At 39.3% G+C, this 24136-nt stretch overlaps 2 protein-coding genes across 8 annotated transcripts; both read left to right on the plus strand.

The window, feature by feature from the left end:
• Positions 1-533: 533 nt before the first annotated feature.
• Positions 534-13841, plus strand: LOC145455153 (serine/threonine-protein kinase PLK1-like). The gene is made up of 11 exons (XM_080333147.1): positions 534-733; positions 1752-1901; positions 2826-2951; positions 4644-4831; positions 6044-6172; positions 7358-7524; positions 8763-8921; positions 9942-10019; positions 11337-11542; positions 12323-12454; positions 13392-13841. The coding sequence occupies exons 1-11, from the start codon at positions 560-562 to the stop codon at positions 13584-13586; spliced, it is 1704 nt and encodes a 567-aa protein (XP_080189273.1). The 5' UTR covers positions 534-559; the 3' UTR covers positions 13587-13841.
• A 3508-nt stretch (positions 13842-17349) lies between these two features.
• Positions 17350-23813, plus strand: LOC145433298 (serine/threonine-protein kinase PLK1-like). 7 transcript variants are annotated; one of them, XM_080310387.1, is made up of 5 exons: positions 17350-17561; positions 19932-20100; positions 20296-20409; positions 21687-21764; positions 22939-23072. In XM_080310387.1, the coding sequence occupies exons 2-4, from the start codon at positions 20017-20019 to the stop codon at positions 21762-21764; spliced, it is 276 nt and encodes a 91-aa protein (XP_080166513.1). In that variant the 5' UTR covers positions 17350-17561; positions 19932-20016; the 3' UTR covers positions 22939-23072. The 7 variants fall into 7 exon arrangements, with proteins under 7 accessions (XP_080166513.1, XP_080166529.1, XP_080166522.1 ...); XM_080310403.1 differs by lacking the exon at positions 22939-23072 and adding an exon at positions 23396-23813 and having other exon boundaries at positions 17355-17561; positions 19932-20045; XM_080310396.1 differs by lacking the exons at positions 17350-17561; positions 22939-23072 and adding an exon at positions 23396-23813 and having other exon boundaries at positions 17568-20045.
• Positions 23814-24136: the final 323 nt, after the last annotated feature.

Raw genomic sequence — 24136 nt, forward strand, 5'->3', positions numbered from 1 at the left:
GCAGTGACGACAAAGGTACCAATTTTTAGGAGATATTTATGCTTGGTATTTGAGTATTCATACGTTGTTTCAAAGCGAGAAGCCAGAAATTCTTTCGCATCGGTATTTTAAATTGACGAATAGAGACTCCTTTCGAATGAAGAAGCATTAGTAATTTGTTATAGCTAACAATTTCAAAGAAATCACTGCTGCCGTTGCTTGATTCGTTTTGAAATTATATGATATATCATATTATCTATATGCGTGATGTTCTCGCTTTTAACCACCAAGCGCAATTCTAGATTAGTTTTGAATGGTTTATACTTATGGATTATATATTACTGAATGCTTCATTTTGCATTGTACACTGTTATATATTTATAACTTTCTACGATGGTATGATACTGGACTGGTCTATACTGGACCAATACCTTTCTATTACTGTATGAGGGTATATTTCCTTGAAATATAAATTGAAATTGAAATAGACATAAGTTATTCCATGACAGTAACAGCACAGCATACATCCAGATCATTTGTGAACATTTTTTCAGTTTGCTTTGCATTTGATTAAACGATAATGTCGAAAAAAGTTGACGTTGCTACAAAAGAAATCCCGGAAGTCCTGTGCGATGACTCAACTGGGAAACGATACACGAGAGGTCGGTTTCTTGGCAAAGGCGGATTTGCAAAATGCTTCGAGATCACAGAAGTAGGAACGAAGCAGGTTTTAGCCGGTAAAATTGTACCAAAGGTAAGCTACCTTCATTGATATATCTAATCAGACTTGTACTAGCTATACCAATCTGGTTGGTTAATGGTCAACTAATTAATGTTTTTTTTTTAGTAGTTTTAGGTCTAATTCCTGATTTTGAAGAGTGAGTGGTTGTAGTTCAACTTATCGTTGCGCATAGCAAAAAAAATTATGAATTAGAACAACTGGAAAACATTTTTTGTCGTTGGCGTGAATTGTGATATCAGTGTTCTGTTGTGTGATGCTCTTGCAATCATTGCTAGCTCAAGAGTCATCACTGCTACTATAACAGCGGTGCAGCCAAGGGATGATTTTCAGGGGTCGAAACCTGTCATTTCAAACATGTATTGATGTTCATGTGGAAAGCTGATTCGATACCGGTAAAATGAAAATTATTAAACTGCTTCATAAATGAATTGAGGTGGTTTTTTTTTAGTACGGTAGTTGCGGATTCTTAAATGCAGTTATATATAGATCTAGTTCTATACTTGCTAGTTTAAAAGATCCATTAGTTTGTACCATTGTGGGAGTTGCAAATAAATTAGTCCGATATAGTCTGCTTGTGTTTTGCAGCTATCACAAGTTAGTCTTTAAAAAATTGATGTGCAAATTAATTATGCATACATTGCGACAAAATAGCATATCTAATAAACAAAATTAGACAATTCGGTGGACCATACGTTTCAGAAATGAAATGTCAATAAAAATACAACCGGGATAATGTAAAATTCCAAAACAAAGTGTATAGTATCATGTGAATAACAACTAATGTATATATATGATATAATCATAGAGGAGTATTCGCTACTAACAGTGATGTCAGGGGTGGAATTTTGTGGGTTGAAACCCATCTCATTTCAAACTAGAAACGCCTGTCCTTGAAATGACGAGTCTATCTCCAATATATATCTCTTTCCTCATTTACAGCTTCGCATTCTAATATTCCAATTTTTGGAGGCCTATAAGTAGGCTATTGATACAATTGCGTAGGCCTACCGCAATTCTGTTTTAATTTCAGGCACTTCTCGTGAAGCAGCATCAGAAAGACAAAATGGCTCAAGAGATCAGTCTCCATCGCAGTTTGAATCACAAGCACGTCGTTGGATTTCACGGATTCTTTGAAGACAAGGATTTCGTCTACATCGTTCTCGAGTTGTGCAAAAGAAGGGTAAAACATGACTGCATCTCTTGACTGTTTCAGTGACAGTGAGGGCTGAGCAAAATGGTTTAAGTTTGTGAATCTTGATTCGAGGATTGATTCTAATGATTCGTACAGGGTGTTGAAAGATAATTTTTTGTGGTAGGCCTACTGAAATTATATTTTTTGCTACTAAGAGTTAATTTATGAATGTGAATGTGGTGAACTTTATATCGAGTGATGAAATTTACTGCTACCGCATGTTGTACAGTAACTTACGCCAAAAATTTCCTGTATAAGCTTTCAACCTCAATTCATGATCATGATCAAAGACTTGGTACTTGAAATATGTACTTGTATAAACATAGAATTATAATAGCGTACTTGGTCCTGGGACACTGTTCACAGCAGTCTGATATCAATCCAGGCAACCTACTTGAAAGCCTATTTCAAGTACCAAGTCTTTGTTCGTAATTACCTCTGATCTGATTCTTGAAACGACTATGAATCTACTAGCATAGTATCGTGAACTATTGGTGGGTAATTTTATAATTGATAATGATTGCGTTTCCTACCTTAACTACCATTTTTCTTTAAATCAGAATTTTATGCTTCTTTATCTTCACTTCTAGGGGTTGGAACTGAGACAAATTTGATGTTCATCATTATTCTAACCAACCTGACAATTTTATCAACTTGTCAATTATAGCTACTGGTACCAAAAGAACAGCCCTATTGCGCACTGCTTATGCTTTTTTACTAGCAAGATTATCATAAATATTTTCTGTTTTAGGAGGCCATGCATTCAAGGATTTTCCATGTAGTTATAGAGCTTGACATTGTATCAAAAGTTTGTTTATAATACGACTGATTAAAATGTGCTCAACACATATTAGCCTATATTTTTGTTTTTCTTATTCTATCAATCCAATTAGCTTTGGTTTTTGTTGCCAGTCGCTGATGGAACTTTACAAAAGACGGCGCGCCATCACAGAGCCGGAGACTCGTTACTACATGCAACAGATTCTGCTTGGCGTTGTTTATCTTCACGATTGTAAGATCATTCACAGGGATATTAAGGTAATGTTATGATTTGGAAATTATCAAAACTCCGAATAGAACTTGCGGTTGACCGTCTTGCTGTTCGAGAGACCATTGGCTATGTCATGTTCCTTGTACATGTTAACTGACTTTTACACTGCGGTACCAATCTGGTTCGTTGGCTGTCAACTAACTAATGCTTTTGAAGTAGTTCTAGCTCTAGTTGTAGATTTTCAAAAGTGAGTAAGCCTAGTTATTGATTTACATTTCAAAATATTTATTGTTGCACATCAACTAGAAAACATGTCATCAGTTGGCGTGAATAGTGGCACCGGTGTTTCATTGTGTGGTGTTCTCGCAGCCATTGCTAGCTCAGAGTCGCATGTCACACACAGAACGGCGTAGCCATGGGGTGGGTTTTAGGGGTCAAAGCCCCATTCTTTTCAAATGCCGATTTTATCTCTAATATTTTGCAAATCAGCAATTTGTATCATCAGTTTTGGTTGGTTGCATGGGTTCTAGTTGTAGTTGCGAATTTTGAAAAGTGGGTAGTTCTAGCTGTAGTTGTGCATTTTGAAAATTCTGGATATGATCTATCATCCGACCCTATGTCTAAGATATAGGTGATCTTCAACATGATATTCTAATACACCGTACATGAAAAGTGTGACTTGCCTAGGCGATGAGGTAATTGTTTGCTGTAGTGCGTGTTGAAAACAGTAACGTCAGCTTCACAACACTGACATATAGCTACAGATAGTTGGCAATTTGGCATTCATATAGATGCAATGATTAGATTAGATGTACCGGTATTATAATCCAAGTTAAACACAATGCAAAGAGTGGGTCTGTTTTTATATCAAGTAGTGGTTGAACTGATTGGCTTCGTGTGATAGTCACTGATTACTTTTTTAACTCGCAACTGGAACTATTGGCAGCTTACTTAATTTTCATAATTCGCAACTAGTAGAACTACTCATTTTAAAGACTCGCAAACACTCACTTTTCAATACTGACTACTGGAACTACGACTGTTTACCATTCAAACTGTGCAACTAGAAATGATCCTAGAACAGGGGTTGCCAACTCAAAATTAGTATCGGTACACTTTTGAGCCGCAAGAATGTAATATCGAGACAAAAGAGGCCTCACAGTTTTATAACTTTACGTCGGTCAGAGTTACCACAAAAGTAATAGGTTTTAAGAGAAATACAATAACGACAAAAATATTAGTAGGATTACTTTCATTTTGCTTTTTACTATGTGCTGCGCACGATGCCTGACAAAACTTTACATCAACTAAGGAATCGATATTGGGGTGATAGACTACTATCTCCTCGTCAAGCGCGATCTTGTGCGGTAACCCATTCTCGAGCGTCTCAATCGTGCGATTGCACGTTAAGGCAATTTGCCCATTCATATCAGCTGATTCTCGCTCAATGGAATGCTCTTAACATCGCCGAAAGCGGCTCAGTTAGTAAGGAGTTAGTGATGTTGGGCACAAGAGAATAGCTGAGTTTGGAACATATACCACAATATTTGGCAACTTAAATCGATTTCATCATTTAAAAGCGAGTTCTTCGAAATCTCGAATCAGATCATGGACCACAAAATATGACCCGTGCTGGTGACCCCTGTACTAGAAGTACTCAAAATAGCAGTAGTTAGTTACATTGAGTAACTAGATTGGTAGTTTGTAGATGCCTGAATACGAAATTCTTGTATTGACAGCTTGGTAATCTATTCCTAAACAACGACATGGAGGTGAAGATTGGAGATTTCGGCCTGGCCACCAAAGTCGATTTTGACGGGGAAAGAAAGAACACTCTGTGCGGCACGCCCAACTATATCGCCCCGGAAGTTCTCGGAAAGAAGGGCCACAGTTTCGAAGTGGACACCTGGTCGCTGGGTTGCGTTTTGTAAGTATGAGGCGGAGTTGTAGCTAGATCGTAATCGCCAGTAATATCAAATCAAGCCATGACATTTTGAAAGAAACGCTATCGACCAGTACGGGTAAAGAAAACATCGTGTATTTTCTTGGGCCCTGCGGATATCACCGGACATCACTTTGCATCATATCTGGAGGGTGTCTGGGGTGTGTTCACGTTGTTCTAGAACTCGTGTATCATCTCTGGAGCGTTTCCGGGGCGTGTTCAAGTTTATCTACTGATCAGGCATCATGTGTGGGGTTTGTTTGTTCGCCACGTGGCAGCAGATGCAGAATTTCTGGCGATCATATAGCTGCCGTAACTGTATAACTGGTCTTGATCGAAAGCTAGTTTCACATCAGAATCGCACCCAAAATCATCCTTGACATCAGAAACCTGCATATTTCAGAACTATCAGATTGTCGTGACACAATGACCAGTTGCGGCACTCCGATTGTTTGGACAACGCCTATATGTCAGACGCTGGGGTGGTTCTAGTGCCCTGATTCTATTTTAAATTGTATTTCTCGAATTAATGCGGTGATATCTCTCAATCAATTCGGTTTCTTAAATCCTACGCTCCGTGATGCCAGCTATCAAATGGCCAGAAATTCTACATTTGCTGCCTGCGGCAATCAAACACACCGCAGACTTGATATGGGAGTGCCAGAACCACATACACAGGTGAACACCCGCCAGACATATAAAGCAGAGTCATACCTGAGTATATCTGCTGGGTCATTTTCGTGACGTCACACCGTGGTAGTAGAAGGGCAGAAAACTATAGTCTGCGCTTACTGCATTGGGAAATATCTACTACAACTACCGGTACTCACTTTTGTAAAATAGCAACGAGAACTAGAACTAGTCACTTTTTTTAACTAGAACCACTCGCATTTTAGAAGCCACAACTAGAACTATTCAATTTTCAATAGCCATGACTAGAACTACTCACTTTTCTATACTAGCAACTACATCTAGTCACTTTTCAAGAGCCATAACTAGAAATAGAACTACTGACTTTTCCGAACTCTCTCCACACTTGAAAATCTACAGCTAACACTACCGAAAAAAATGGTTAAGGTAAACATCAACCAATCAGACAGGTGATTCGTACAAGTGTAAATAGTTCAAAGTTAACGTTTGCTGACCAGTGAGACTTTTGCATGTCAAGTTGAACGTGCATGTTATTTCATATTTCAGGTATACTTTGTTAGTGGGCAAGCCTCCGTTTGAGACTCAGACGTTGAAGGAAACCTACTCGAGAATCAAGAAGAACGATTACAGAGTCCCGGCTTACGTATCGCCTGCTGCGTGTGTTCTTATCAAAAAGTGAGTTGATGCTGGTCACTTCAAACAGACATCGTCGACGAGACAAATTTCAGTGTTTCAGAATTAGAATTAAATTATAACTACATAGGTTTTTCTCAACTAGATTTGAATTAGAATTACTGAAATTGCAAAAAACTTGGACATTGAATGAATTTCACTTCATATCAAATCATAGTTTGATCGCCATAAGCGAGGATGGCAAATATCTGCACAGCAAGCTTGCCTCGTTTCACACCATACAGGAATTAAAAAGATTGTCGGGAATTCGCTTTGAATTAGTCCACTTCAGCAACTAGAATTATATAGTCCAAATCTAGTGTAAAACACATATTCGGTATCGATTCAATTATTTCAAATCACAATATTGATTCATATTAGATTTGAAAATCCAAAAAATGAGGACCCCAAAATCCATAGGCTGTAACCAAGTCACAAGGCTCGGAGTCGCAAGTCAATCTGACTTTTCTAGTTTTGACTCGAGTCAAGTCGAGTCATTTTCAATTCACCACTGAGTCAAGTCCAAGTCAGCGAGCAGCGGGTCGAGTTCAAGTCATGGTATTATGACTCGAGTCCGAGTCATTGTGTTGACTTCCAAGTTTCCAGTTAAAGTCTTGTTAAATTCACTTTTTCAAACTCTGTTTGGCGATATTGAATGGTTCGCATTTATAATATACTAATTTTCCTAACTTTTAGCAGTTTTTCAAGTACCAGTACCAATAGACTTGGCCGTTTTGAGTCCTGAGTCATATGATTTGGTTCTAGTCACGATAAAATCGTGACTCGAGTAGAGTCATGACTCGAGTCATTACAACCCTGCTGAGTGGTTTGATTTTTCAAATCATTATCTTCATTTGTATAATAATTTCAAATCGAAATAGGCTGACTTGGAAACCTAAATAATTCTAGTTGTTAATCAGAACAAGATGACAGTAATATAATTCTAATCTAATCTGAAATATTGTTTATCTATGATTCTAATGTAATTTGGAATAGTTGACAATTTCTAGTTTTCCAAGTGTGAAAATAGGCTTATCCTGATACATGAACCTCTTCTCATCCACGTCCGTTAATATTTTGATATATTTAATAAAAATCTTGATTTGTAATATAGTTTTTTATCCAAAAATCCTGATTCCCAAACAATCTTTTAAAAATGTGACTTAATATCTGTGGTTTTATCACCAGAATGTTGGCGAGCGACCCGTCCCAACGACCCTCTGTAAAGGAAGTGCTGGCCAGCGAGTTTTTCAACGGCTACATTCCACAGAAACTGCCCACAACCTGCTTGACCATGGCGCCCAGGTTCTCGGAAAGCCAACTACAACAGAGACGTCCGCTGCAGAGTCTGAACAGTGAGTTTTTTGTACTGGGTTCAAACATGGCGTTGGGTCACAGTCTGGCTCGGCAAAATCCAGTGCCTGGGTGTTTTGATTCTGGATCATGTAGACTTGGAGTATTCGATTAGCACTCATTATGAGGGTATAAATCACTGGTTCCCAAACTGTGGTCAGTTTACCACTAGTATGGGGTAGTATGGATTACTAACCTACCGAGATAGATACGCAACTCTCGCAAAACCCATTGTTACGCTCGAGCACGCAGTCTCATATTGCTGAGCAATCTAAAAGCATCATAATTGCTAGTGCTATCGCTGGCAAACCGAGGGCTGCAATTCAATAAAACTGGTCTTGATAGAAAGCCAGCGTCACACTGATTCCGACAATACCAATTGAATCTTGTCAAGAAGATGGAACCACCTTAAAACAGCCCTCAAAGTATGAAAATCGACATTGTTCTACACGATCGCTTGACGAAATTGGCCATTGTTATGTTCATTGTGTTGCGGCGGTGCCATTGTTGGAACAATGCCGATTTTCAGAATTTGAGGATTATTTCGGGGTACAATAGCCCTGACAAGATTTTAGTTTATAATTTCGAAATCATTACCTATGACACTAGCTTTCGATTAATCCAATCATATTGAATTACAGCGTTCAGGTCCCTATAGCAGTACCAATTATGCTACTTTTAGGTTTATCAGCAATAAGAGACACTGCTTGCCCATGCGTGACCATCAGCAGTTACGTATCTGTATGTAGGACTAGGTTAGTAATCTACAGTGGGAACATCTCAAGTGTTACTCAATTATGAATTTAAAAAAAATGTTTGGATCAATATTTTTAATTTTCTTTGTATTCAAGTAACATTGGGCCTTGCCAAACTAGATAAGGTACAAGTGATGCAGTGTAGCTTCATGTCCCCGGTAACGGAGAATCTCCGATGTAGTAATGTCTTTTTAGCACGACCCAGCTACTCCATTTTGTCCAGCACTATCGATGAACTTATATCAGCAATATCTTGCACCACATCACCGAGTGGCCGATTCGAATGCTTACTTAATTGATTTCATTCCGAGTATAGAGTACCATTTTTTTGTGAAGTTATAAAGAAAAAGGGAACCCAATATTTCAAATTTCAATCTATTATAGGCCTACGCTGCCAATAAAATATATTTGTTCAACCTTTTATTACAAATACCGCAATATTGTCAAGCTGTTAAACCTTGTTATTCTTGATTCATTTTTTTCAGGTGGCGCTAATACAGAGTCGCAGAAAACAGTGGGTGACAAACCACAGGCTACCGGCATATGCAGTAACGAATCGCCAGACTTCCACATGGCAGAATTGGAAGCACAACTCAAGAAATTGATCGATACCAATCCAACTTTGAAGTCGGCTATAAATATGGGTTGGTTTTCATATTTTTACCACTGATTTTTTTGAGTTGAATCCGTTCCAACCCACTTTTTCAATTCTGCTCGAGTGATATGAAATGGCTCACATTCATGATATCGTAGTTTGAGTCATGCACAATGACTCTAGTACAAGCCGAGTCAATACAAAAATTGACTCGAATAAGTCGAGTCACCAAAAAATCGCGACTCGAGTCATTACAACTCTGTTCGAGTCATGCACAATGACTCGAGTACAAGCCGAGTGAATACCAAAAGCGACTCGAATAAGTCGAGTCACAAAAAATTGCGACTCGAGTCATTACGACCCTAGTATTGAGTCATATGACTTGCTTCGAGTCATGCACAATGACTCTAGTACAAGCCGAGTCAATACAAAAATTGACTCGAATAAGTCGAGTCACCAAAAAATCGCGACTCGAGTCATTACAACTCTGTTCGAGTCATGCACAATGACTCGAGTACAAGCCGAGTGAATACCAAAAGCGACTCGAATAAGTCGAGTCACCCAAAAATTGAGACTCGAGTCATGCACAATGACTTCAGTACAAGCCGAGTTCATACCGAAAGTGACTCGAATAAGTCGAGTCACAAAAAATTGCGACTCGAGTCATTACGACCCTAGTATTGAGTCATATGACATGCTTCAAGTCATGCACAATGACTTCAGTACAAGCCGAGTCATTACCAAAAGTGACTCGAATAAGTCGAGTCACCAAAAAATCGCGACTCGAGTCATTACGACCGGAATAAATTCCAATTTTAAGGCATGTGAAAATTACACTCCAATGTTTGCTCCAATCAGAATGACGATTTATTGTGAGCACGGGATTGTAGTTTATGGCACTTACTTATGGGTATGAAATAATGTAATTAAGATTTGACGGTATTTGCTGATCTAACGTGAGAAGACAAGGTTTTGGCATATTCGAAAAATTGAATAGGAAACGATAGCATTGAGATAATCTGCTTACATGTGAAATTTGTTTATTTTTACAAATATTTTTGTTTTACAGATGAGGCGGAAGACCCAGCAGCTGTCCCGGTGCTCTGGATTAGCAAATGGGTGGATTATACGGATAAGTACGGGCTAGGTATGGAAATCTTGGAATCCTAAATATCCCTGCTTGTGTGCACAGAAGCGATGCCAGATGCGTCTTTTCTGTATATAATAAAATGGCTGAAAAATGAAAATAATTGGTCTCTAGAATATGGCCTGAAGTGGCAACTCTAATATTTCTATCATGATTTTGGGTTGAAATTTTTATCATATATTGATGACTTCTTGTAGTACGAAGTGAGTTTTTCGCTACAAAGTTGATAATCGCTGCTCTAATCCAATTTTAATCTAATTCGGAATTTTATTCAATTGCCAAGTTGTTGCAAATTCACTACTGGTAGTACTAATTCTAATTTAATTTGCAAAACTGAAACTTTGGAGGTCTTTCCAATTGTAATGTAAATTGGAAAAAGTTTTCTAGCTGTGCAACAATGGTCCTTATATCTTGTGTCCATTTTTGGAAATTTTGACTTTGACCATACAATTTGGACCTAAACCAGTTTTGTTTTCGATTTACCTTGAAAATGGAAGTTCATATGTCCACTTCACCATAGGCGCCGACTTTTATTATTTTGCGAGGTGGCGGAGTCTTGTAACGTCATAATTGTTCCATATTGATGATGTCATCGTCGCACTAAAACGTACTTTACTACATGCCGCTGGCGTGTAACGATTCGCGTGACGTTTTAATATCGGCCCTGCACTATTGAATATCAAACCATGCAGTCGAGTCATTAAATGGAATCTTAAGACGGTACGATCATTCGAAAGAGTAACTACGCAACCAACCTGTCCGACGGAATGCATCGAACAAATATCAGGTTTTACGTCATTAGGAATCTGGAGTTGCATTAATGTTATTCACGCGCAATGCGCCGTGTGAGTAACGAAGTACACCACGCACTAGCCTGGCAAGTAACACCACACCTCTTGAATATTTCAAGCAGTCGATAATGATGATTACAAACGCGAAATCGCGCAGCCAATCAGTAATTGAAGGCCAAATCATGACTTGAATTCCAATTTGCAAGCACACACACCCTTCAACTTCGCGCTCCGATTACCAAGACTATCACAAGCTAGCTAGCTATGTCGGCGCCTGGCTGGTTGAGGAGATCTAGGATGGTGCTTCTCGGCACAGGCTAGGCGCCAAATTATTGGGATTTTGATTTTTTTCAATTTACCAATATAGCATTAATTCAATTCTGGTCAAGCACATGTGTAAATGATGATCATATGATCTCTTCGTATTGACGATTTTGAGCGTATGATAAGCTTGCCAGCAACGATATAGAACTTGTTGTGGTCCAAAATATTGTCCAAATTTTGATAAATTCGCTTCAAATTTCAGGCTACCAACTATGTGACAACAGCAATGGGGTTTTGTTCAACGATAGCACGCGAATACTTCTGTACGCTAACGACGAGCAAGTGGAGTACATCGACAGAGACATGGCGGAATCTTATTACACGCTCCAACAATATCCGAACACGCTAACCAAGAAAGTAACCCTGCTCAAGTATTTTCGCAACTACATGTGCGAGCATTTGCTCAAGGTGGGTCGAGTTTATCGTGATCTCATTTGGAATAAAAGTGTATTCACAACCATTCGTAAATCAGGTGCATAAAAACTCTCAAGTTGGTATCTTTTGGCAATTTTGACAAGATAGGGTGACAAATTTCGTCTACACTCTCAAGCATGATTTTCTTCACTACTGCCTTTATAGCAGACTTATACAACTGGATGATTCTAGTTGTTAAATTGGACTGAATAGAGCGGAATGCTGGAAATTGGATTTATAGTCTAATTTGTGAAATGTTAATTTGCTCTAATTCTGATCTAATTTACGTTTTTCCTGAAAATGCTACAGGGTAGCTGTATAGTGTGAAGCCAACCAAGCTTGCTATACAACTATTTGCCACTCTCGTTCAAGTTTTCGTGGGTTCGGTAATTATAATCAACTTTGTCAGAAAAACAGTGTTGCTACAATTCTAATTCTAATCTAATTCAGAAATCAACAGTACATCTATCAATCTAATTGTAAAATAATTTGGAAAAAACCATGTTGCTATAAATTTAATTTAATTTGAAAAAAACTGTGTAGCTATAATTATAATTCTTGTATAATTTGAAAAAAGCTAGTAATCGTTCTAATTTTGGAAACAAACTGTATTGCTAAAAAAATCCAATGTCCAGAGTCACTCGAAATGACGTTCGACTCGAAGGTACCGATTACATCGCAACACTTGAAATGAGTGGCTGCGTTTCAACTAAGAAGTGTAGGTCTGAACTGCGAATACCGGCACACTTTCTTGACCGTGGATTTGCGTTTCAGGCCGGGGCGTCCATGGCGCCAAAGGAAGGTGACCAGTACGCTCGTCTGCCCTTCCTCAGAACGTGGTTTCGGACGAGAAGCGCCATCGTGCTGCATCTCAGCAACGGGACCATGCAGATCAACTTCTTCGAGGTAATATGAGATTGTGTTCGGGATATGGCAGGGGCGGGAAACTTCTCCAGTCGGCAAGGCCGCATGCGGGAAACTAAGTGCTTGACCGGCCAGATTCTTCAATCGATACATTAATTGCATATTTATCCACTTACCGACAATCTGAACCAGGGGCGGGCAACTTCTCAAGTCGGCGGGCTGGATATAGGAATATTACGTAGGCCTACTTGGTGGGCCGGATTGCTGAATCGATATATTATTCGCCCATTTATCCACTTATACAAGTAATCGTATTTAATGAATGTGTTTTAACGACGGCATTGTCACTTCAAAGCCATTTCAAGGACAATGTGGATTTTAGAATAGAGTTGTCATACAGGCGCCGCCATGCCTGGTTCTCTCTGATTAATCAACACACGGTGCAATTATTAATTAAGATTTCAAGGCGTTCGATAAGTCCAGTACCCCAAATTTACAAATATATCAACTCATTAGGGTAGAGTAGGTAACGAGATAGCGTCGTAGTTCAACCGTGTGGCCTAATAATCTCGACATTGACGTCATCATGAGTGATCCTCGATTACTCGACTCGAAGCATATTACGTGGTTCTGAATAGAACCACTCAGGTACTCCATTTTGCCCAACCCTAGATATGACCAATCGAAGTTTGCATTTGAAAACATAATCAAAACTATAATTTCCGTTTATAGCAAGGAATGCATAATTTCAGTGTTGAAAAAAATCATCTCTTGCAATACTTGAATCATAAGAGTGAATACTCGATTGAGATTGGAGTCCTTGAATCATTATTGCCAGCACTACTTATGACCCTGACTATTTTAAGCATCTTTTACTGGTGATAGATTAGAGATATACTAGCTTACTTCTACTTGAGTATCAGCACTGACTACTATGAACAATTGTGCGACTGCTTCAATGTATTTTTCTATGATCCAGGACCACACCAAAGTGATTCTGTGTCCTCTGATGGGCGCCGTGACTTACATCGACCGTGAACGAAACTTTCGCACGTACAAGCTTAGCCTGATCGAGAAATACGGATGCAGTCGCGAACTGGGCCATCGTTTGCGGTATGCCAGGACCATGCTGGAAAAACTCATGTCCAACCATTCGTCTGCTGCGCAAAACTAACATTGTATGACAAAATACGACTTGCTAACTTTGTGTACGATTTCCGATGGAAATGATTTGGGTGATCACGTATGTGCTGGATCAAAACCAGGGCTTTGTGAACAGCAGTTTGAAAGGCGTGGCATAGCGTTTGAATTTGACTTGACGTCTCTTTCCTACTTTATCTCCACTGCCTCTCTCTGGCAGGAGTTTCTTACCTTTCCCTTGTAACGCGAGTTAATTATACTTATCAATAAATATCATGCGTCGGATTGACATCGTGTGTCACAGTGCTTCGCTTTTGGCAGAGACGTGACTTGTACAATTTACCAGGCTAGTCAGTTGACGAATATCTATTTGTTTATTGACTATTTCTAGTTGCACAGCACATTCTACAGTAAAAATCTAGTTGTAAAACTTCTAGCCAACTACTAAAGAGTGGCATGACAAGGGGTGGGTTTGATGGCCGTAATGCCCCCTCAAATATCTAGTTGCCAGTTTTGAAAAGTGAAATACGGTAGAAGTCTGTAGTGCCGGCGTGCTTCAAATTTTTTATATTACCCAGTCAGACTTGAATGTCCACTGTCCAGGTATCTCCTGTCTTCCAATTGGATCCAGTAATATATTTCACGAAATGCTCCTATGCCTTCAATTTAATCATCCAGTTTCTGGTTTTCCTGAAAATGCTAATACAACTCTAGTAAAGAGGGGGGCGTATATTTATTTCGAGACCACGTTCATCGCAGTATATTGTATGTAATAACTCAGAAGACTTTAGGTATGCCTTCATCATGAGTTCATGGTCCCATTACACAAGCATATAAACATATTTAAACAAAGTTTTGGATGCAATAACAGTTAGTGACAGAACAAATATTTTCAACAAAATCAAGCAACACATATTAGTTGATGAATCCCTCCACAATCAAGTCGTCACTGGGATTAGTACCGGTTACATACGAATCATTAACGCTATTTAATTCGTACATGATCTGTGGCAATCTTGAAGTCATCTCAATACCGTTTTCTGTCACGTAGAGCCAGTGGGCTGGCAAATCTACACCTTCTTTTTTCTTCTGTACCATGTTTCGGTCTGCTTCGATCGCTATCCATCTTTCTCGGAAAGTGATATCAATCTGGCCGTCCGGAAATCTGATCAGTCCTTCTATGTTTTCCTTATCGATTCCGGTAATTTCGAAAAATTTCATCAGTTCTTCTCTTCCAGGTATGCATCCCATTTTAATTCTCATGTCGCATGTTCTGTCTATGGACGACACAGATCCTGCTGCATTGGCAGACGTAGTTTCTTCCATAGCTTTCCTTTAATTCACTCTCATGTAACACTCCTACCATAGCAATTTACAACGTAGATGGCACGGAGTGGAGTATGGATCTAGGAACTAGTGGTTTGCAGCTCTCCCAAGTGGGTAGATAACCCAATATGACGAAACCATTGCTGCTGTGCAGATTTTGCCGATGGGTCACTGAGCTATATAAACGTGGCGTGGGGTGAACAGATTTGTAGTTCAGATAATTCGTGGATATATGGATTTTACTAGATAGCGACTGCTAAATATTTATTGAAATAATTCGAGATATCGGTGTTCAATTTATCTTTTCATCCTGATAGATCTCTGCACATCGCTATTGCCGCGACGTCAGCTGATCCCACTCCCGCCGCTCGGCCGCATCCTTCCTCTTGAGTTTCTCTCTCGTTTCGCCAGACAGCATTGTTGCGTCACACTGCCAATCTACTCAACAATGAATAATTTGGGGCTGATTGTGGGGGTTCCAGGGCCATGAGTGGAATAAAATTTATATTTTCGTAATCAGTGCAAAGTTAGCTTTCGATTGATACCCAATTCATCAAATTTATTGCTCGGCAAGCCGGTCAAAAATAACCGTCAAATTGCCTGTAGCCAAATGGAAATTGTGACGTGATACAATTTCATTGAACCGTGAGATTTGCTTGTGTCGACACCTTATAGGACACTATGGTCAAACAGTACCAAATGAGCATGGATTAGGATTCGGATTTGAAAAAAAACGGATTTATGAAATTTTTAGCAATTTTTTCGAATTTCAAGTTGGACCCAGATTAGGATTAGATATACAAAAGTTATGGATAAGGATTCGGATTTTTTGGCATCTGTGTATGTGTTTATATAGCTCAGTGGTATGACCGCATAAGATTGGAAAATTAAGACAGATTGTAAGCAGAAATTACGCCATCTGGTATTTTGAAAAAGAAACTGAATCATTTCTATAGTGGCTACTGGTTGGAATGAGCCAAATTTGGTGTGCAGGCTTCAATTAGGTAACCTAACATTGAGAAAAAAGTCATTTTTGATCACCTCAAGTTCAAGTGCACATGTATAATTAATTAATGATCAATCACAGAATCCATTTATAACAGGTAACTAGGTGTCCTTCAACTTTAAGATGTGATGTCATGTGTCAAGGTATATCGAATGTTAACATGGAGTAGCAACGACCGCTTTTGCAGCCTCGTTCCGCTTCGCTGAGGCTTTATTCAGACTTGATTTGGAGCAGCGACTGTAGGATTTCAACAGTGTTGCCAATTTAGCGATTTTCGCGCTAGATCTAGCGATTTTTCATCCGGTTTAGCGCCAAAAAATATGGATCTAGCGCCTAGCGATATTTCTAGCGATTTTTGAAAAGTATTTAGCGATAATTTAGCGCTTTTTTGCCGAAAATCACTAACAAAGATCAGTTCTGACCGACGACTGCATTGGCTATACCGGCCACAAGAGTGCGAACTTCGATGATATATAATTATAGATTACTAACCTACGGATAAATGCGCAACTCTCGACGGTTACGCATGGGCAAAGAGTGTCTCTTCTTACTGAGTAATCTGTAGCATAATTGACAGTGCTATTTCTGACAACCAGAGCGCTAAAATTTAATATATAATTGGCCTTGATCGAAAGCTAGTGTCGCAGTGATTTCGAAAATACAAATTAAAATCTCGTCAGAACAATGGAACCATGCACCCTGAAACAGCCCTTAAAGTCTGAAAACCGGCGTTGCTCCAACAATGGCACCGCCGCTACACAATGAACATAACAATGACCAATTTCGTCCAGCGATTGTTCCGATCAATGCCGATTTTCAGACTTTAGGGACTTTTTTGAGGTCATTTCATTGCCTTAACAAGAATTTAATTCGTATTGTTGGAATCAGTGTGACACTAGCTTTCGTTTAAGACCAGATTTAATAAATTTCATACCCCGGGTTGGTCCTCGGATTATTTAAGATCTCTACTTATACTTGCTGGCAAACCTGGTTCAAGTCGTGTTGTGTCGGGTCAAATCGCAGTAGTTTCCAAGTATTCCAACACAGTTCAGAGAAGTCAAGCGCATTTCCACGGAACATCGCATCACACCTTTACGGACGCATCGAGCAAGGCACGCTTATATAGTGAGCGGTTATGCCTGCAAACCTGGTCAGTGGTCACGCAGAGCGATCATTGCGCAAAGCGATCTGCGTTATCGAAATGCACTGCACGTTTTGTCACGCTTAGAGATGACTATTACGTATTATGAACTAGAAATATGATAAGTGACTTTGGTCCCAGACGAGTAAAATATAGCTGAGAAGAATGTATTGATATTATGGTTCAATTTAACACCTTTAGCGATTAATGAAGATTTAGCGCTATTTTTTAGCGCTTTTTTCTCAATATTTAGCGACATCTAGCGATTTTTGACACCAGTTTTAGCGATTTTCTACCATCCGGAGTTGGCAACACTGCTTCGTTCCGCTTCGCTGAGGCTTTATTCAGACTTGATTTGGAGCAGCAACACTGGATTTCAAGCAATCCAAAAGTTATCTTCCGGAGAGCAGAATTTAACGAATGTGGTCTTGATCGAAAGCTACTGACATACTGACTCCGAAAATATAAATGTGAAATGCTTTGATATCACGGATGTCGGGATCAAACAAGTTCTCACTTGTAAAATTGTACCAAAGGTAAGCAAAGTTTGTTGACACAAGGAATCTATGTGTCGGACATTTGTTGTTGTATCTGGAGTATGGACCAATGCTTTCTTTTGTGAAAACCCTGACGGTGGAAACAAGGATTCGGTGAAATGCTTACAAGTTGTCATTCTCACATAGTTTCAAGTTAATAAATCCGTATTGATATAGAATGGGGCTACTCATTATTCAAAACTAGGAACTAGAACTAAGCTACCGGTGAACAATTTTAAAAATCCGCAACTCGATCTAAGAAATAGAGCTACTCAGTTCTCTAAACCAGCAGCTAGAAGTAGAAGTATATATCATTACTAATTTTTCAAAAATCAACCAGGAGGAGAACTGCTCACTTTTCAAAACTAGCAACTCCAACTAAAGCTAGAACTAATCATTAAACAAAACTAAAAAACGATAGCCTAGTTAGCTGACCGTCAACTACCTGGATTGGTAATTAGAACAAGTCTGAATTTCAGACACTGTTCGTGAATGAGATCAGTTTCCATTACAGTTTGAAACACAATTGCACGTCATTGCATTTCACGAATTCGACCATGATTTTCCATGTATAGGCTAATGCGCAAACTTTTTGTCCTAATATTCGGGGTTTGCATTTTGCATGGGTACAACAAGCCTTGAATAAATCTCTCTTGAAATAACACTTGAAATGATACCTTCATGTTTGTTTTCAATCGCGTATCACATTCAGCCATTGTATCCTGCCCAGTAATTCGTATTATCAGGTGTTACACGCTACCAACTAGCACAAAGCTGTTGCCAGTTAGCGTGAGTTGTCTACGCTACACAACAGCACTCCATATACTACAAAAAAAATAAGAAAAATTTGATCTTATTATCTTAAAGTGACTTTTTATGAAAAAATGTCTTAAAGACCAATCGGTCTTAACAAGACAAATGATGTCTCACGGTCATAAGACATTATTATCACTAGATATAGTCATCAAGGTACATGCCACTTACTACTCCATGTACTATTCAGATCAATATATATATGGTTTTCTGAGTCGAAAATTGCATTTATGGTGAGTGGGTTAAATCAGACCAAAAATACTGGCAATTCGTCTTAAAAACAAGACTAAAAAAACTGAAGCATCAAAAATTATCTCAATATGCTCGCTGTGTCTGTAAAGTCCTTAGAAAAGTAATATTCCCTGGTCTCTCTCACTCTCCCCTTCACTCAGAACCTAACATTGAAAAGGATGCCTCAAGTTGGGTCTTACTTTTGAGACGGAAAGTACTTGGTAAAACTAATTGGTCTTCAAGACTTTTTTTGCTAAAAAAACGATTTCAGACAGAATGTACTTGGTAAGACTAATTGGTTTTGAGACTTCTTTTTCTAAAAAATCGATTTGAGACCAAATTTGTCTAATTTTATGCTCTTGGCCAATGTCAACTTACCGGTCTCATTTTTAAGACCACAAACCATGTTGTTTCTTGATTAGCGAAATCCTACTTGAAAACAAGACCAAAAATACTGACACATCAAAAACTGTCTCAAAAAGCCAGTTATGTCTCATGCTCTTGGCCCATGTCAACTTTCCGGTCTCATTTTTAAGACCACAAATCATGTCATTCCTTGATTAGTGAAATTTGTCTTAGAAACAAAACCAAAAATAATGACACATCATAAACTGTCTTAATAAGCTTGTTATGTCTTGAAGCTCCTGACCCATGTCAACTTTCCGGTCTCATTTTGAAGACCACAAATCATGTCGTTTCTTGATTAGCGAAATTTGTCTTAAAAACAAGACCAAAAATACTGACACATCAGAAATTGTCTGATTAAGCTAGTTATGTCTTAGAGCTCCTGACCCATGTCAACTTTTCGGTCTCATTTTTAAGACCGCAAATCATGTCGTTTCTTGATTAGCGAAATTTGTCTTGAAACCAAGACCAAAAATATTGACACATCAAAAACTGTCTTAATAAGCACAATATGTCTCATGAGATGTGTTTTATTCGTCTTATTTTTAAGACCAAATAATTGTGACAATTATATATGGTCTTAAACAGCTGAATCTGTCTCAATTTTAAGACCTCAATTCATCAGTTAGACTGAAATTGCTGAAAATGAGACGAAATCATCCTCATTTCTTAAATTTGAGACCAAATTTGTCTTATTTTTTTTTGTAGTGTATCCTGCTGAGTCGGTTTGCTGTTTGTAAGCGAGCAAAATTAGGTCATTCATTGCTGCATTTGTTCGAGGGAGCAATCGCTTCTGTGATATTGATAGACCTTTAATTGCGTCACGGGCCTCGCAGGCTTTGGCTGGTATCTACGATCGTTTAGAGACAATGCCGTTGAGTGTATAATGATTAGCAATCGTTTTTCATGTTTGATCAACAGAGTGACAATGAACACTGAAGCATAACCGTTGCTGGTAACTCGTCATACGCGCAACTTTGTCAACACGAGAAGCTTGGTTTTGCGCATGCACTATTCATGTACTGCAAATGCAGGGTGCGTACTATGCATGGGTACAGGCTTTGACCAGAATTTACATGCCATTTCAAGGGTGCGTATTATACTTGTAGCCGTATTTTACATGGAAAAGTACGGTATTATTTCCAATGATTTGAGTCGGTAGTGAGAATGAGTTTTTCCACTGCTGAAATTATGCGCTCCTTGCCACCAAGAATTAATTGATCAACAAAAAATATGGTTTCGATACCATTTTCTACGGTACAAACCCCGATTTATCATATTGCAGCTAAAGAAACACAAAGACGCGCCATCACTGTACCAGAGACTTGTTCTTACATGCAACAGATTCTGCTTCGAGTCTTTTATCTTCACGATTGTAAGATTATTCACGGATATCAAGGTAACATCGCCTGCAGTGTTACCAGGCTCGTACAAACTACTGAATATTCAATATGTGCAACTACAACTACTAGCTTTTCAGAACTCACAACTAGAACTACTCGCTTTTCAAAACTGACAACTAGAACTAGACTAGTCGCTCTTCAGAAAAAAATCCAGGCACTTTTAAATACTCGGAACCAGAACTGCAACTATACTTAGTTTTCAAAATGGGCAACTGCAACTAGAACTACTCACATTTTAAAAGTCACCAGTTTCATGAATCACCGATTCATGGCAGACGTGATTTCTAGTTGCTAGCAGCTAGCAGTTCTTGTTGCAGCTAATTTATTTGATAACCCAACTAGAACTGTCAGCCCCTTTTCAAATCCGCATCTAGAACCTGAAGGACTCAAAAAATTAACAGTTAATTGGCCATCAACTTGCGAGATTGGTAGTTTGTTCGAGTTTGTATTGCGAGATTAACAACCTATTTATGTACAATGAAATAGTACACAGGTTCTCTCGGTCCTAACAGTTACTGGCCCTATTTCCAAGTATCGTATCAGGACGGATGGACGAATTCACAATAATGTGGTGACTTAAATATTCTTCGAAGTGACCATGAAATGTCTGTCTTGGCCATCCTAATCTAGAGTCAAGTCGAGTCACCCAAAAAAAATGCGACTTGAGTCATTACAACCCTAGTATTGAGTCATGTAGAATGACTCGAGTACAAGCCGAGTCAATACTAAAAGTGACTCGAGTCATTGCAACCCTATTATCGAGTCATATGACTTGCTTCGAGTCACGCACACAATGACTTCAGTACAAGCCGAGTCAATACAAAAAGTGACTCGAGTCAAGTCGAGTCACCGAAAAATCGTGACTCGAGTCATTACGACCATGGTATCGAGTCATACGACTTGCTTCGAGTACTGCACAACGACTTGAGTACAAGCCGAGTCAATACCCAAAGTGACTCGAATAAGTCGAGTAACCAAAAAATTGCGACTCGAGTCATTATGACCCTGGGAATAAATCCCAAATTTTAAGGCATGTAAAAAATTACACTCCACTGTTTTCTCCAATCAAAATGACGATTTATTGTGAGCACGGGATTGTAGTTTATGGCACTTACTTATGGGTATGAAATAATGTAATTTAGATTTGACGCTATTTGCTGATCTAACATGAGAAGACAAGGTTTTGGCATATTTGAAAAATTGAATAGGAAACGATAGCATTCAGATAATCTGCTTACATGTGAAATTTTTTACAAATGATTTTGTTTTACAGATGAGGCGGAAGACCCAGCAGCTGTCCCGGTGCTCTGGACTAGCAAATGGGTGGATTATACGGATAAGTACGGCCTAGGTATGGAAATCTTGGAATCCTAAATATCCCTGCCTGTATGCACAGTAGCGATGCCAGATGTGCCTTTTCTGTATTATAAAATGGCTGCAGAATGAAAATAATTGGTCTCTAAAAATTGGTTCATTATATCGCCTGAAGTGGCAACTCTAATATTTCTATCTGACGCTAATACTTGGTTGCAATTCAATAAGTCGTAATATCAGTACTGCGCGCGGTCAATTAACGAAAGACATGTTTCTAATTAGCGAGATTCGTCCTGTGCATTGCACTGCACAATGTAATGCGACACGATCTCCGCTGAGCTGATTGCGAAATCAGGTCATTCACTGTCGCGCGTTCGACAATCATTACTAGCCTGATTTACTGTGCTCCAACAAACCTAATTCCGCTGGCTTGCATAATCACATCTGCAATAGGCCCTGTGCGCAGTGCGCACGATATCGTCACTGGCGTTCACAATCACATCTGCATTGGCTTGGTGTGCACAATATCTTCGCTGTCCTACACAATCGCATCTGGAAGAGGCCTAGTACTCAAGAAATCGCTAGCCTAACTACCGCGTCTTGGGCCTACCTTGCTTTGGCTACTATTTCTCGATGGCTTGGATAAAATGCTATTAAGTATATGCTGATTAGCGATTGTGATTAAAGAGTGACGTCTCGTAACTGAATGACATTGAATGTCCGCAATCATGTTCGACGCGTGCGCACATGCGTACTTGATTTCCACTAGTCTCCAGTCATAGTCCAGTAGGCTTGAGTTATAAAAGAGGTAAGGTTTGAACCACCTGAAATCGGTGTCATTATAGCACGGATAAAATCTCGTACATTTTTACTTGCGCAAATCTCGATGCTACGTAAGACGCATTGATGAGCGGGCGTATTCAGTTGTTGGACGCTTGGCGCACGAATTTACTTGTTCGACGCGTTGATAAGCACGCGTATTCGAATGTTCGACGCGTGCGTATTTCATTGTTAACGACCGATCAGGGAGTCTCTAATTAACGGCACTTCCAGACTCGCCGACAAGCTTATCATATGCCTGTAATCGCGAACACGGGGATGTTGTATAATCGTTATTTATATCACATGTACATCTACATTTCAACTAAGCTGTGTAGGTTTGAACTTTGAATACCGGCACACACTTCCTTGACTGTGGACTTGCGTTTCAGGCCGGGGCATCCATGGCACCAAAGGAAGGTGACCAGTACGCTCGTTTGCCCTTCCTCAGAACGTGGTTTCGGACGAGAAGCGCCATCGTGCTGCATCTCAGTAACGGTACCATGCAGATCAACTTCTTTGAGGTAATATGAGATTGTGTTTGGGATATGGCAGGTACTCGATATTTCCCATCCCTAGATACGACCAATCGAAGTTTACATAGGAAAATAGAATCAAAGGAATGTATAATTTCAATGCGGAAAAACATCTCTCACGACTCGAATTTATTCTTGATACAGATTGGAGTCCTTGAATCAATATTCTCAGCCCTACTTATGACCCTGACTACTTTGAGCATCTTCCACTGGTGAGGGATTAGAAATATACTAGCTTACTTCTACTTGAGTAGCAACACTGACTACTATGAACACTTGTGCGACTGCTTCAATGTATTTTTCTATGGTACAGGACCACACCAAAGTGATTCTGTGTCCTCTAATGAGCGCCGTGAGTTACATCGACCGTGAAAGAAACTTTCGCACGTACAAGCTGAACCTGATCGAGAAATACGGATGCAGTCGCGAACTGGGCCATCGTTTGCGGTATGCCAGGACCATGCTGGAAAAACTCATGTCCAACCATTCGTCTGCTGCGCAAAACTAACATTGTTTGACAAAATACGACTTGCTAACTTTGTGTACGATTTCCGATGGAAATGATTTGGTGATCACGAATGTGCTGGACCAGGATTTTGTGAACAGCAGTTTGAAAGGCGTGGCATAGCGTTTGAATTTGACTTTGCCTCTCTCTGGCAGGAGTTTCTTACCTTTCCCTTGTAACGCGAGTTAATTATACTTATCAATAAATATCATGCGTCGGACTGACATCATAAGTCACTGGGCTGGGCTTTTGGCAGAGACGAGGCTTGTACAAATAAGCGAGCTAGTGAGTTGACGAATATCTATTTGTTTATTGATTATTTCTAGTTGCATAGCACATTGTGCAGTAGAAACCTAGTTGTAAAACTTTTAGAGAACATGCAGCCTTCACCAGCCAACTACTACAGTGGCATGACAAGTGGTGGGTTTGGTGGCTGTAATGCCTCCTCTAATATCTAGTTGCCAGTTTTGAAAAGTGAAATACAGTAGCTTGAAGAAGTCTGTAGTGACGGTGTGCTTCAACTTTTTTATATTCTTCAATCAGACTTCA

The sequence above is a fragment of the Botryllus schlosseri genome, chromosome 1 (genome assembly GCF_051294905.1).
Source record: "Botryllus schlosseri isolate E-star chromosome 1, Bs_hap1, whole genome shotgun sequence".
In the NCBI taxonomy this organism is placed as follows: Eukaryota; Metazoa; Chordata; class Ascidiacea; order Stolidobranchia; family Styelidae; genus Botryllus; species Botryllus schlosseri.